The 13,429-nt window shown below is 51.1% G+C and overlaps 1 protein-coding gene across 8 annotated transcripts in view; it reads left to right on the top strand.

Annotated features, from left to right (window-relative positions):
* The first annotated feature begins 975 nt into the window (after positions 1–975).
* Positions 976–13,429, top strand: part of CCM2L (CCM2 like scaffold protein) — a 21,538-nt gene continuing 9,084 nt past the window's right edge. For 2 of the 8 annotated variants that reach the window (XM_073880589.1, XM_073880586.1), the window contains exons 1-7: positions 976–1,069; positions 3,376–3,543; positions 5,208–5,291; positions 5,388–5,571; positions 6,232–6,698; positions 10,399–10,534; positions 12,243–12,306. In XM_073880589.1, coding sequence (XP_073736690.1) covers positions 1,040–1,069; positions 3,376–3,543; positions 5,208–5,291; positions 5,388–5,571; positions 6,232–6,698; positions 10,399–10,534; positions 12,243–12,306 — 1,133 coding nt within the window. In that variant the 5' untranslated portion in view covers positions 976–1,039. Of the gene's footprint in view, positions 1,070–3,375; positions 3,544–5,066; positions 5,158–5,207; positions 5,572–6,231; positions 6,699–10,398; positions 10,535–12,242; positions 12,307–13,429 lie in introns of those variants that run through there. The other 6 variants (XM_073880585.1, XM_073880584.1, XM_073880587.1 and 3 more) reach the window with 5 other exon arrangements.

Raw genomic sequence — 13,429 nt, 5'->3', positions numbered from 1 at the left:
GGCCAGAAATCTCAGGTCCTCCTCCTCTTATAAACTTGATGACTTTTTTTGGGTCAGCCTCTGCAGTTGAGCCTGATTTTTTGATCTGTATAATAGGTATAATGATACCCCAATATTGTAAGGAACGAGAGAGATGAAATACGTAAAGTGCTCATCACAGAATCACAAAGGGAAACTCGCCTCACTAATATTCTCCCAAGAGACAGTAAAACAGCCCAGGACACACAGACACATGGATAGGTAAATAGTTAACATTTACTGAGCATTTCATATGTGTCAGGAGCTCTTCTAAGTGCATTTAATCCTCACAAGGTCACCATGAGGTCAGACTGCTATTATGCCCATTTTATAGATGGGTAAACAAGTGGGTAATGGACTTGCCCAAGGTCATCACCCTAGTAAGTGATAAAATCAGGATTCAAACTCAGGCAGCCTATTCTCGAACCCCATGAATACTGCCTCCCTTAATGGTAATGATTAATTTTTAAAATCATAACTTGCTTGGACACAATATTCTATAGTTTAGGAAGCATTTTCCTATCTACTCTTGTATTTATTTCTCACCACAGCAGCCAGGGAGGGAGACGATGTTTATTCCTACTTCATAGAGAGGAGGGGGCAACCGAGGCTGTACAAGAGGGAATGACTTGCCTTGCCAAGGTCACACAACAAGGTCAGTGGCAGAAGTAGGGTTGGAATTTGGGATTCTCAGACTCCAAACTGGGAGGCCCTTCCCCAGCCTTACTCGGTTCCCAAGCCCCCTCAACAGCAAGCCTTCTGGAGGGAGGCTTGAGGCCTTCTCCCCGGGTAGGTTGTTCTGGCTGGGTTTCCTTCCACTCTTCAGTTGGAGGGGCCCAAGCCTGCATCCTCCACTCGCCTCTGACCCCCCACCTCTGCTCACTATCAGACGGGAGGGGCAGGAACTCCGGGGCTGGTGGAGTTTCCGACCAGGCAGGAAAAAGAACAAAGGAACTGCGTGGCGGGGAGAGGGTGGAGGAGATGGTCAGAAGAGTGGCAAGAGTGGAGGAGACGCTTCACCATGGAATATGAAGTCAAGAAAGGGAAAAAGGTAGGTGGGAGGTTGGGAGGGATGCAGGGGAAAGAAATGTCTGTGGAGCTGGTAAAGTGGGAGGCCTGGGGTGGGGGTGAGGGACAGTGAGTGGCATGGGTAGAGTCTTTCTTCTCATCAGAAAAGACTGTCCTTCCCACCCTTGGGCAGTCAGACATTTGGACTCAAGCTCCCTAACCTATCTCCCCACTCTCAAGCGGCGTCTGCCATCCCTGGAATGAATAGACAGACAGACAGGCACCTTCCGGGGAAACCCAGCCAGACAGATTGTTTTGGGAGATACTCCCAACCTGCTTCCATGGCTTTCCTGGGGGCTCCTCAGACCGAGAGACAAACACAGAACAGACCCATTCCTCTGCTCCTTACCTCCCCAGACAGAAGGAGCTCAGCCAGGGCAAGTCTGTGCTATAAGGCTGCCTATCCAGGTTGAGACACTTACCTGCTCCCCTGCTGGGTTCCAGCCTAGCCTGCCCCCTCCCCATCTTTATGCCAGAACAGCTCTGCTCCGAAGGCCTCAGCCTGAGGGTCATCCCCCTCACCCCACAGATCCTCACCCCTCCTTACTGTCAGTTTTCTAGTCTGGTTCCTTGGGCACCTCACCTGGTTGTCTTTGCCATTCAGGGGGTCCCTCAGATTCCAACTCCCACCACCACCCAGCTCTCTTCAAGAAACCAAGGTCAGGCTGGTCTAAAGGGCTCCCATGTGAATCATGAGGGCTCAGAAGGGAGTCAAGACATAGTGCTGCTTCTCTCTGGGTTTATCCCTTCTCTAGATATTTACTGAACCCTTATTATGTGCCAAGCATGGTGCCTGGTACTGGGGATGATGTAGTGGTGAGCAAAGTCAGACAAGGTCTCTGCTCCCTCCCTGGAGCTCACAGTCTAGTGGGGAAAGCAACTTTTAATTTTTTAAAAAAAAGCAGTGAATATAAAATTGCATAAGAGACTCCATACACAGTGCTGGGATATAGAATATTAGGAGGACCCAACCCTAGACTGGTCAGTTTGAGCTGAGATCTGATGGGTGAAAGAAAAGGGGGTAGGGAAGAGCATTTCAGGCAGAGGAACAGCATGTGCAAAAGCTCTGCAGTAGGAAGGAACAGAGAAAGTAGGGAGGACTGGAAAGATGGTCCTGTAGCTGGAGGGCAGGAGCGAGGGGCGGCGGGGGTGGGGGTGGGGGTGTGCGTAAAATGAGGCTGGAGACGTGGGCAGGGCTGGACCATTAAAGGCCACAGACAAAACATTTACCTCTCCACTCCATACACACACACACACACACACACACACACACACACACACTCACATACACAGAATCAAGTCCCAGCTCCATACACACTCACATACACAGAATCAAGTCCCAGCTCCATAGCTGGCATTCAGGCCCTCTATGGCTCATTCATCTCATCATTCAGCTGCAATAGACCACGTGTGCATCTTCCCCAGGCTCATGCTCAGCCAGCCCCAGGGATTTGCATGTACCATGCAAACCTGCCTGGAACACCCTTTCCCAGATCATTTGTTCTCATTTCTCAGAAGCTCCAAGATAGTGGTTTTAAAATATGAGCTGGGCCTGTATCAGAATCACCTGGAGTGCTTGTTAAAACATAGATCATTGGGTCTCACCCCCAAGCTCTGACCCAGTAGATCTAGGATGGAATGGGAGAATGTGCATTTCTCTTAAGTTCCTCAGTGCTGCCGCTGCTGACCCAGGAACCATACTCACTGAGAACTGCTCTAAAGTGGTGCTCACACTTTCCTGTGAGATTTAGATTCTGTTGGGCTGCACTGGAGCCTAGAACTGGCTTCTTGAATCTTGCTGTAGGCCATTTTTTGTGCAGGTGTCTGCTGGATTCTCCTTAAATGTACTAACTAGCCATTTCAAATTGGGGGGAAAGCACAGAGAATAGCGTGACAAATACCTGTGCACTCACCACTCAGCGACATTGAATCTTAATATTTTTCTTACTTGCCCCGGCCTAGACCCACTCCTTCAGTCTGGGCCTGGGCCTGGGCCTTAGCACGCCCTCCGCCCTCACCTGGGTGTTTATTTTATTTTATTTTATTTTATTTTTAAGGATTTTAATTATTTGACAGAGAGAGACACAGCGAGAGAGGGAACCTCTCTGAGGCTTAGTTTCTCCATCTGTAAAATGGGGATCACAGAGGTACCCCTTCTGCAGAGTCTATGAGAATTAAATTAGGTACTATGTAAGTAAGTACAGTGCCGAATGCAGAAATGCTCCATAAAGCCAGTTGCTGTTGTTACTGTTGTTTCCCCCCACATCTCCCTGCCTCCCCGCCACCCAGGGCTTTGTATCCCCCATCCGGAGGCTGGTGTTCCCCAAGGCTGGGCGCCGAGCTGCCTTTCGGACCAGTGTGAGTCGCCGGCCCCTGCACTCGATGCCCCTTTTCCCCCCTGACTACCTCATCGACCCTCAGATTCTGCTGTGTGACTATCTGGAGAAAGAGGTCAAGGTATGTGTAGAGTGAGGAGAAGGGTGGGCAGAATCTTGGGGTGGGGAATAAAGGAGGGGTAACGTCTTCCTTAACTCTCTTAGGGTCCCTGGCTGGGTCTGAAAATGAGGCCAACAAACACAGATGAACAGGAGAAAAGTGTGCACATTTTATTAAATGGTTACATGTCCATGAGAGCTTTCGCAAGGGAACGAAGACCCAAAGCAGTGACCAGAGCAGGAAGCTTTTATATCTTTTTGACACTAAATTTATGAAGAACTGACAAGGCAGAAGGGTTTGGGCTAGGGGAGTAAAAGGTGAAGAAATAACAAGGTGTGTTTATACAGCCTTTTCGGCCCTAAATTCCCTCTGTCTGGTGAGAAGGAGGTCTCCCTCCAGGTACAGGGAGGGTACTTTTCAGGTGGGAGACATATCTCCTGCTTTCGGGGGAAGAAGGGTGGGGGAAGGTCAGAGAAACCTTCCTGCTTCTACCATTTTCTTCAACTCCTTCAAGCTTAAGATATTCAGTATGCCAACGTGCCATATTTGGGGGTAGCGTGTTCTGGATCCCATCAGGAGAGACTGTACCTCTCTCTCACACCAAGCCCTGACCAGCCCAGTCTCACACAGGGGATGCTCAGGGGAAAGAGACCTGGGTTCAGGACAGCCTAGCTCCTGCCTTATGCTGTGGATCCTCAGCAAATGACCTCCACCCACTCAGTGTTTCCATTTCAACACGGGGCTCAAAACCTACTCACAGGAGAGAGCAGATGGGAAAAGCCACACCTTCCTGTAAGGTTTTACCACAGTAATGTTGTTGCTACTCAGACAGTGGATGAACTTGTTAAAAGAACCCAGTTCAGTAAGCCAGAGGGGACTGAGGTCACTCAAGGGTTTTACTACTGTTTCATAAGCATCATGAAGGAGCAAATGTGAATTTCAGAAAAGCAATGAGTACTTGTTTAGTATTAATATGTCCTAAATATTGCACGGGACTAAAAATACTTTTTTTTAATAAAGATCTTATTTATTTATTTCACAGAGAGAGATAGCGAGAGCAGGAACACAAGCAGGGGGAGTGGGAGAGGGAGAAGCAGGCTTCCTGCCAAGCAGGGAGCCTGATGCGGAGCTCGATCCCAGGACCCTGGGATCATGACCTGAGCCGAAGGCAGACGCTTAACGACTGAGCCACCCAGGTGCCCCCTAAAAATACTTAAAAATTTTTTTTAAAGTATTCACTGTTTATGTGAAATTCAAATTTAACTGGCATCCTGTATTTTACCATATATGGAGGGTAAAGCTAACTAATAAATCCACTTAAATATTGGGGACTGAAATTTCCATAGAGAATAAAAGAAGAACAAGGTCTGATTGGTGGACTTCACCTAGAAGAATTCCAAAACTAAAAATAAAGTTCATTTCTTACATTGAAGAACATTAAAGTTCAGGATAACATTAAGTTTTAACTAAAAATGAATGAAGAATTACTGTATTGATTTGGGGCATCATCTTTTGGGGTCTGGCTTCTGTGACCACCTTAATAGTTATTATCAGGTTATGATCAGTTCAGACATTGCTACTTCAGTCTATATTCACCGGGTCAGTGAGGAGTTCTGCGTTATCCAAGGCTTCAAGGTGACCTCTCTGTGCCCTTCTCCCACCCCTACCTCCCATTTCCTGTCCAGTTCCTGGGCCACCTCACCTGGGTTACCTCCTCACTGAACCCCTCCAGCCGCGACGAGCTCCTGCAGCTGCTGGACACGGCCAGGGTGAGGCCCTGGGGAGGGTTAGGGCTGGGTCTTTTCCTCTTCTTCCTCCCCCACCCGAGCCCCTCGGGGACCCAAGAGATCCGACTCCCCCGGCAGCAGTTGAAGGAGCTGCCGCTGAAGACCACAGCGGAGCAGGACAGCATCCTGAGCCTGTCGGCCCGCTGCCTGCTGCTCACCTGGCGCGACAATGAGGAGCTAATCTTGCGTATCCCCACGCACGAGATCGCCGCCGCCTCCTACCTGCAGGACGACGCGCTGCACCTGCTGGTGCTTAAGACCGGTACAGCGGGCGGGGCGGGGCCGGGGCCTGGGGCGGGGCCGGGGCAGGGCCGGGGGCAGGGCCGGGAGGTGAACGCGGAGAGAAGGGTCCCAGCGTCTAGTTTTGGGAAAGGAGTGACCTGGGGTGGGGAGGGGGTGGGTTGCTGAGGGTGGATGGTGTGTGATGGAAAAGGCCTAACCACGCTACCCTGAGACTAAGAGCAGGCCATGGCCATACGCAAGAAGACGCGGCCCCAGGTTGAGGTTGAGTTTGAAGGGTGGATAGCTTGCTTGATCCATCAGCCTGAGGCCAGGTAGCGGGGCTGGGAAGGCTGGAGGAGCCCAAATTCTGGGACCTGAAGTTAAAGCGCGTGGTGAAGCAGAGCAAGACAGCGGCGAACCGAGAGCTCGGGAGAGGGGCGGAGTCTGAGCCAGGGGCGTGGCCATATGCCGAGGAGGCGGAGCTCCTGGCTGGAGTTACGGAGGGACAGGTCAGACCGCAGGCAAGACTAGGGTGGAGCCCAGGCCGGGGGCGGGTCCCAAAAGTAAGGACAACGCGGGGGGGCGGATCTGGCCTCAAGACTTTGAAGGCCGAGGTGGGGCCAGGCGCCGCTGGTCCGCAGCTGGTCTCGGGAGGGGGCTCTTAGCCCGGATCTCCTGACCGCCGTCCCGCCTCTCCTAGGTCTGGGCGTGGACCCGGTGCCAGCCGGCGTAGACGCCAGCCCCGGCGGCGCAGGGCGCGACCCGGGCCCGCCGGGCGCGGCGCCCGAGAAGCGGCGGGGGGGCACCACGGAGCGGCGCCACACCATCTGCAGCCTGGACTGGCGGATGGCGTGGGGCGGGGGCGCGGGCGCAGAGGCCCGGGCCGGGGGCAGCGGCGGCGGCAGCCTGGAGCGCCAGCGCGCCGGGGCGCGGGCGTCGGGCAGCTGGGAGCGGCGGCAGACGTTCAGCGGCAGCTGGGAGCGGAGGCACACCGGCGGCGGCGGCGGCGGCGCGGGCAAGCCGGGCGGCAGCTGGGAGCGGAGGCAGGCGGGCGGCGGCGGCGGCGGAAGCTGGGAGCGGCGCCACCCGGGCTCCAACCCGCTCGACCCGCAGGACCCCAGCCCCGACGCCTACTGCAATCTTGTCATCCTGGCTGTGGCCAACAGGGTGAGCCCGAGGGCACCCGGAGCCCCTGCGCCCTGCCTCCTGGCCGCGTCCGGGGTTGGAGGGCGTCGCTCTCTATCCCACCCTGCTCCGTTCCTGGGGTCTTTCCTTCTCCCTCCTGAGGCCCTACCTAGGACTTCACGTACTACCTGTGTGTCAACGACGCCAAAGGGCTTCTAATCTCCAGCCTGGACACCTCCCTCTTGCCATCCCAATGGGATGGAAACTCAAAATAGCCCAAACAGACTGGATCTAACCCCTCCTCCAGCCCTGCTCTTTCTCCCACGTTGTCAATGTCCGCACTACCACAGTAACAATCATGAGGACACTCAATACCAGCACGAATGGAATGCCAACCCATGCCAGGCAAGGAACCAGCATTAACACATTTCGTTCTCTCACTAACCCCTAGAGGCAAACATTACAACCCTCCTCATTCTAGAGAGGAGGAAAGTGAGACCCAGAGGCTAAGTAACTTGTGGAAGGTCACACAGGAACCAGGTGGTGGTTTCAACACTGGGACCCAGGAAGTTCAAGCCTGTACTCTTGTTAACTATGGCAGTCATCCAAGGCAGAAGCCTTGCGTTCTTGCCTTTCCTCCCCTCCCCCCATTCTCCATATTCACCCTTGCTTTTATGCATTTAACGATCTTTATTGAGCATCAGCTTTGTCCTAGGCATTGGACTAAGTGCTATGGATGCAGAGATGAGCAAGAGATATTTGGTGCCCTCCCTTCGAGAGCTCACAATCTAGCAGACACCTTCAAGTCCTGAGTTGTCTAAACTTTTCCTCTGGCCCAGGGCCCCCAACCCCTCCCCCCACCCGGTAGTACCCTAGCGAACAAAACAGTCTCATGGCATTTAAAACACTGAGAACTCCAAGTGTTATCTCTCAGCAAATCTCCAGGCGTGTTTCTCCAATCGGCCTCTCCATACGGTGGGCTAATGACTATCTCAAACCTAACACATCCAAAGCTAAGCGCCCAATCTTCTCCCCCAAACCTGCTCTCCCTTGGTCTCCCTGTCTTGATTAATGACAGCTCTGTTCTTCCCTCGTTCAGATCAAAACCTGGCAGTGATCTGCGACACATCTTGCTCTCACACAACACATATCCATTCCGTCAACAAATCCTGTTGGCCTTATTTTTTTTAAAGATTTTATTTATTTATCTGAGCGAGAGAGAATGAGAGATAGAGAGCACGAGAGGGAAGAGGGTCAGACGGAGAAGCAGACTCCCTGCCGAGCAGGGAGCCCGATGTGGGACTCAATCCCGGGACTCCAGGATCATGACCTGAACCGAAGGCAGTCGCTTAACCAACTGAGCCACCCAGGTGCCCCGTGTTGGCCTTATTTTTAAAATATATCCCAAGCCTATGTACTTCTCCCCACCCTCCACTGTCCCCACCCAGGTCCACGCCCCATCTTCTATCATCCAGATCATGCATTTAGATCACAGATTGGGCTCTTGCTTATTACCTGATCCCCCCATGGTGAGAGCAGTCCCGTTAACACATAAGTGTCATCATATCATGGCTCAAAATCTTGCCATGGCTCCCCATTTCACTCAGAGTAAGAGTTAATGTCCTTACAACTGCTTATAAGGCCGCTCACCTTATAGTGGCGGCTGAAGCCCGTTTCCTCTCTGGCCTCATCTCTTTCTAGGTCCCCCTTTTTGCACTTCGTTCCAGCCAGACTGGTCTCCTTGTAGAGTGCAAGAGACCTGTGCATTCTGGATGGTTCACTACGGTATCTCTGACACCTAAAACAGTGCCTGGCACGTGATAAATACTGAATGAATGGATGAAGTGATGCATATCATGTTCCTATACCTTGGGGTGGGGACCAAGAAGAAAACAAACAGGTTGCAGTGATAATGAGGGAGGAGATCCATTTTCCATAGAGAAAGTGAGTTTGTGCCTTTTAAACTGAAATGTGAAGGGGAGGAAGGAGTCAGCAAGGCGAATTGGCGGGAAAATGAATTCCAAGCAGAGGGAACAGTGCGCCCTGTCTATCTCACTGGACTGTGAGGGCTTGAGGGTACAGACTTCATCTAATTCACCCCCGAGACCTCAGAGGCTGGCCCAGTGCCTAAAATAGGGCTCAATGAGAATTAGTCTTAGCCTGTGAAGAGTTGTTTTTCAGGAGTATCTGATTCTCTGGCCTCCCATCCAAGGCTTTCTTTTTTTTTTTTTTTAAAGATTTTATTTATTTATTTGAGAGAGAGAGAGAATGAGAGATAGAAAGCACGAGAGGGAAGAGGGTCAGAGGGAGAAGCAGACTCCCTGCTGAGCAGGAAGCCCGATGCGGGACTCGATCCCGGGACTCCAGGATCATGACCTGAGCCGAAGGCAGTCGCCCAACCAACTGAGCCACCCAGGCGCCCCCATCCAAGGCTTTCTAGTCCCAAGGAGGGTACAGGAGTTAGAATCAAAAAACCTGAGCGCCAATAGTAATTAATGCTAAGAACTTGCTGTGTGAGCTGGAAGAGTCACCTAGCCACTCTAAGCCTCAGTGCTTTTAACTATAAAAGAAGGATACTGTCTCCCCCGTCTGTTTTGTAGGGTTATTGTAAGGATCAATCCTGCCGCTCCTGGGTTACATTTTAATTCATACCCTGGGCTTTTTAGAGGCACAAAATAGGAAATGGTACCATGACGATGGGCTCATCAGAGGTTGTCTTTCTGGGTCTCTTGCTTAAAGACATAAAGAGGTAAATTAGAAAGGCAAATTCCTCTTCAAATTTGCAGTCTCGAGAAACTTTCACCCAAGAATTGAAATTCCTGCCTCCTATCAGAGACTGAAGTTTATGTATTCATCCTACTTCCATTTTTGCCCTGGGTGCCAGCAAGCTCATATCTAAATATGGCATCCAGTAGCAGTAACTATGTTGAGCCTAAAATTTTCATACATGTGATTCTTCCTCCTCCTAGTAGGTATCAGGAGTCCTGGGTTCTAGTCCTGACTTGTCTGAGCCTCACCTTCCTACCAGTAATTTAAACCAGGGCTTATTTTATCTTATTTTATTATTTATTTATTTATTTATTTATTTATTTATTTATTTATTTATTTTTAAGTAGGCTCCACACCCAGCATGGAGCCCAACATGGGGCTTGAACTCATGACTGTGAGATAGAGACCTGAGCTGAGATCAAGAGTTGGATGTGGGTGCCTGGGTGGCTCAGTTGGTTGGGCGACTGCCTTCGGCTCAGGTCATGATCCTCGAGTCCCGGGATCGAGTCCCGCATAGGGCTCCCTGCTCAGCAGGGAGTCTGCCTCTCCCTCTGACCCTCCCCCCTCTCATGCTTTCTCTCTCTCTCTCTCATGCTCTCTCTCTCAAATAAATAAATCTTTAAAAAATTAAAATTAAAATTAAAAAAAAAAGAGTTGGATGCTTAACCAACTGAGCCGCCCAGGTGCCCCTAGGGCTTATTTTAGATAAGCTTCAGAAGGTCCTATGAATCCCCTAGAAATCTGGGATGCATTTTTCAGAGCAGAAGACTTAGAGTTGCTGCTGGACTCTATCACAGAGTTCAAGATTCAGAGGATGGCCATAGAATTTTGATGGGGACTGCCCTCCGAATTGATTTAAAGGTGCCCATAGGTGCGTGTGTGGCCCTATGAGACTCCTCACACTGTTTAAGGGGCCAGGGGTGTCCTGGGCCCTGGAGAGGCCTGAGCGCTCTGTCCTCCTCCCTGGGGCCAGGATGCTGCCGAGGAGTCCTGTGCTCTCATCTGTCAGGTCTTCCAGATCATCTACGGGGACCAGAGCATTGAGTGCGTGGACCGGGCTGGCTACCACTACACGTCCACACCCGAGCGGCCGTGGCTCTGCAGCCGCAGTGAGTACTGGAACTCCTGGCTGCCCACCCCCCGCTGTGAAACATCCCAAAAGGCCGGGGAGGGGGGGCTGCCCCAGGACTCAGGGCCAATGAACACCTCTAGGGGTCCTGATCGCTACCACAATTACAGTGTCCTCCCCCAACCCTGCCACCCTTAGGTAGTTAAAATAAAATGTCAGTTTTCATGATGACCTCAAACTTAGCTTCTTCACAGATATTCTGGTTGCCAGATTCAGAGTGAGCCCCTCAAAGCTGAACTTTTTTCCCCACTTTCGTTTTTGATGTCCTTGCTTTGCAGAAATCCAAGCACATGCATTGTCTATTCACTGAGCTGTCTAGCTCCACTAGGAATCTAGGTCAAAACCAAGATTTCCAGACCCACTCTTGAATGCAATCAAGGGCTAGAATGAGAATGCGAACTAATAGAGGCATTTACTGAGCACCAACTATGTGCCAAGCACAGTACCAATGTGCCACATCTTATTTAATCCCCATAGCAACCTTGTCGGTCCATTTGCCACTGTATCCCCTGTGCCTAGCACTGGACTAGGGACACCACAGATGCTCAACAAGTGTTTTTTGAGTAGATGAAAGAACTCTCTGAAGCCTTATGATTCCAGTTTTACAGATGAGGACATTAATTAAGGCTCAGAGTAGTCAATAAATTGCTCAGGGTCTTACTCAGCGAGTAAGTGGGAGAGTTGGGATTCAAACCCAGGTGTGTCTGATTTTTAAAGCTTCTATCTGCCGCTACTCCCATGCTACTTTCGAGGCCACTAAGTGAATTTCCTCAGCCACAGCCCCCTCAATGTGCTCCCTGTTTGCATAGCTCCAGCAACAGAGCTCTTTCCTCCTGGAGGCACTCCCATCCGTGGGAACCGTGGTTACTGGGAAGTTGGGATGGTTCATCAACTCTCACAGGATGATGGGTAAATGAATGAGATAAGTCAACAAGTATTTCAACAAATTCACTCTATTCAACAAATATTTACTGAAGCACCTGCTATCAGCAGGATGTACTGGGGAGCAGAACCAGACGTTGCCCTGCTCTCACAAGGCTTGCTTTGCTCAGGTAGGCCCACTGTAATTACATAGTTACACAAGTAAAATGTAGCCACATGTTGTACTCTGAGAACACAGACTGAGGAACTGGCCTCACCTGTGAAGTCAGGGGGGTGTCTCGAGGAAGTGACACTGAGTGAGCCAAGATCAGAAGGGTAAGGCTAGTGGATTCAGAGAGGTAACGGGGCTAGGTAGAGAGCAAGTTCTCTGTAAATGGTGCTTCTATCCTCTCAAGATCTGGGGTTCTTTCCCTCAAAGTTCTTTTTTTTTTCCTTGCCTCAAACACAGTTTTAAAAACATTACCTCATCTGTTCCCTCACCTGCTATTCCCAAGACCCCCACGAGGCAGGCAGGAAGGTGGTATTCTCCCAACCTTGGGGAAGTTGAGGGCCAGGAGAGAGGAGGTGAGTTGCCCAAGGTTGGCTGTGTATTGGTGGTGGGGGTAGGAATCATGGTCAGAATCTTCCAGTGGCTGCCTAATTTCACTCAGGGTAAAAGCTAACACCTTTACGGTTGCCTACAAAGCCATCCATGCTCCAGCCACCATCCCAACCACAGGGAGGGGCTAAGGCTGGGGCCTCAGGGAGCTGGGGATATTGGTCCCTGGTCTGCTGCCTCTAACCGCCCCTCTGTCTCCTGACCCCAGGTGAGAGCTGCCGCACGGATGGGACTTACGCCTACGATGCCGACTTCAGCTGCTGCAGCTCCTTGTGGGTACCACCCTGCCCCCCTCCTACACCCCTGCACAAATACGGTCATTTTTCTGGGCATTCTTGAGCCCCCTGTGGGCAAGAGAGGGTGGCGAGAAGATACCCCACTTCGATTTGTGCTGATGCCCTGGACCCTGGTGGGGGGAGGGCGTAGGTAAACTGATCTCTGTGGGCTTCAGTGAGCTCAGAGGATCCAGACCCAGACTCTGACAGGCCCAGGGGAGAGCCAGAACTCAGAACTGGGCCCATGTAGGCCTGCAGTTCTCTGCTCATCATCCAGACACAGTGGCCAGCAGAGCCCAAACACAGCTAATACCAAAAAATAATTTTGGTTTACTTTAGTTTTAATTCCATGTAGAAAACCCTAAAAAAGGTAGAGCTTTAAACAAGATAGCTTTTTTCCACCTTGTCTCTTATATAAAATAGACCAGGAGTTTATGGCCTCATGGTCAGCAGGGGTCCAGGCTTCTCTTCTCCTCCACTCCTTGGCACTTGCTCCCATCCTCAATGTCACCTCATGGACCAAGATGATGGTCATAGCTCCAGTCATCGCAGTGGCCTGCCAGAGGGCTCGGTAAAGAGCTTTGCTGGGAGTCCCACCTCATGCCTCTGCTTGTGTTGCATTGGCCAGAACTTGGTCACATGGCCACCAGGAGCTGCCAGCAAGTCTGGGAGTGCCGCATTAACAAACTCACCTGGCAACATTGTCCAGGGTTCTGTTTAGTATGACCAACCCCTGCCCCCAGCACTGAGGGGGTTCCCAGGACATGGGAATTTCAGTGCAAACACCAGGGAAGTCCCAGGCAAACTGGGACAAGTGGGTCATGCTGGTTCTGTTAAGGCCTTAGACTTGACAGGTAGCAATCTCTGCCAGTAATATACGCCTTACTTTTTTTTTTCCTCTTTGGTGGCGATATATTCGCCTTCTTTTTTTTTTTTTAAAGATTTTATTTATTTATTTGAGAGAGAGAGAGAGAGAATGAGAGATAGAAAGCACGAGAGGGAAGAGGGTCAGAGGGTCAGAGGGAGAAGCAGACTCCCTGCTGAGCAGGAAGCCCGATGTGGGACTCGATCCCGGGACTCCAGGATCATGACCTGAGCCGAAGGCAGTCGCTTAACCAAC

This window comes from Callorhinus ursinus, unplaced genomic scaffold (assembly GCF_003265705.2).
Source record: "Callorhinus ursinus isolate GAN/ISIS: 27379988/994484 unplaced genomic scaffold, GSC_fseal_2.0 scaffold38, whole genome shotgun sequence".
Lineage (NCBI taxonomy): Eukaryota > Metazoa > Chordata > Mammalia > Carnivora > Otariidae > Callorhinus > Callorhinus ursinus.
The sequence above is the reverse complement of the archived record's forward strand: the minus strand, read 5'-3'. Positions and strand labels throughout refer to the sequence as shown.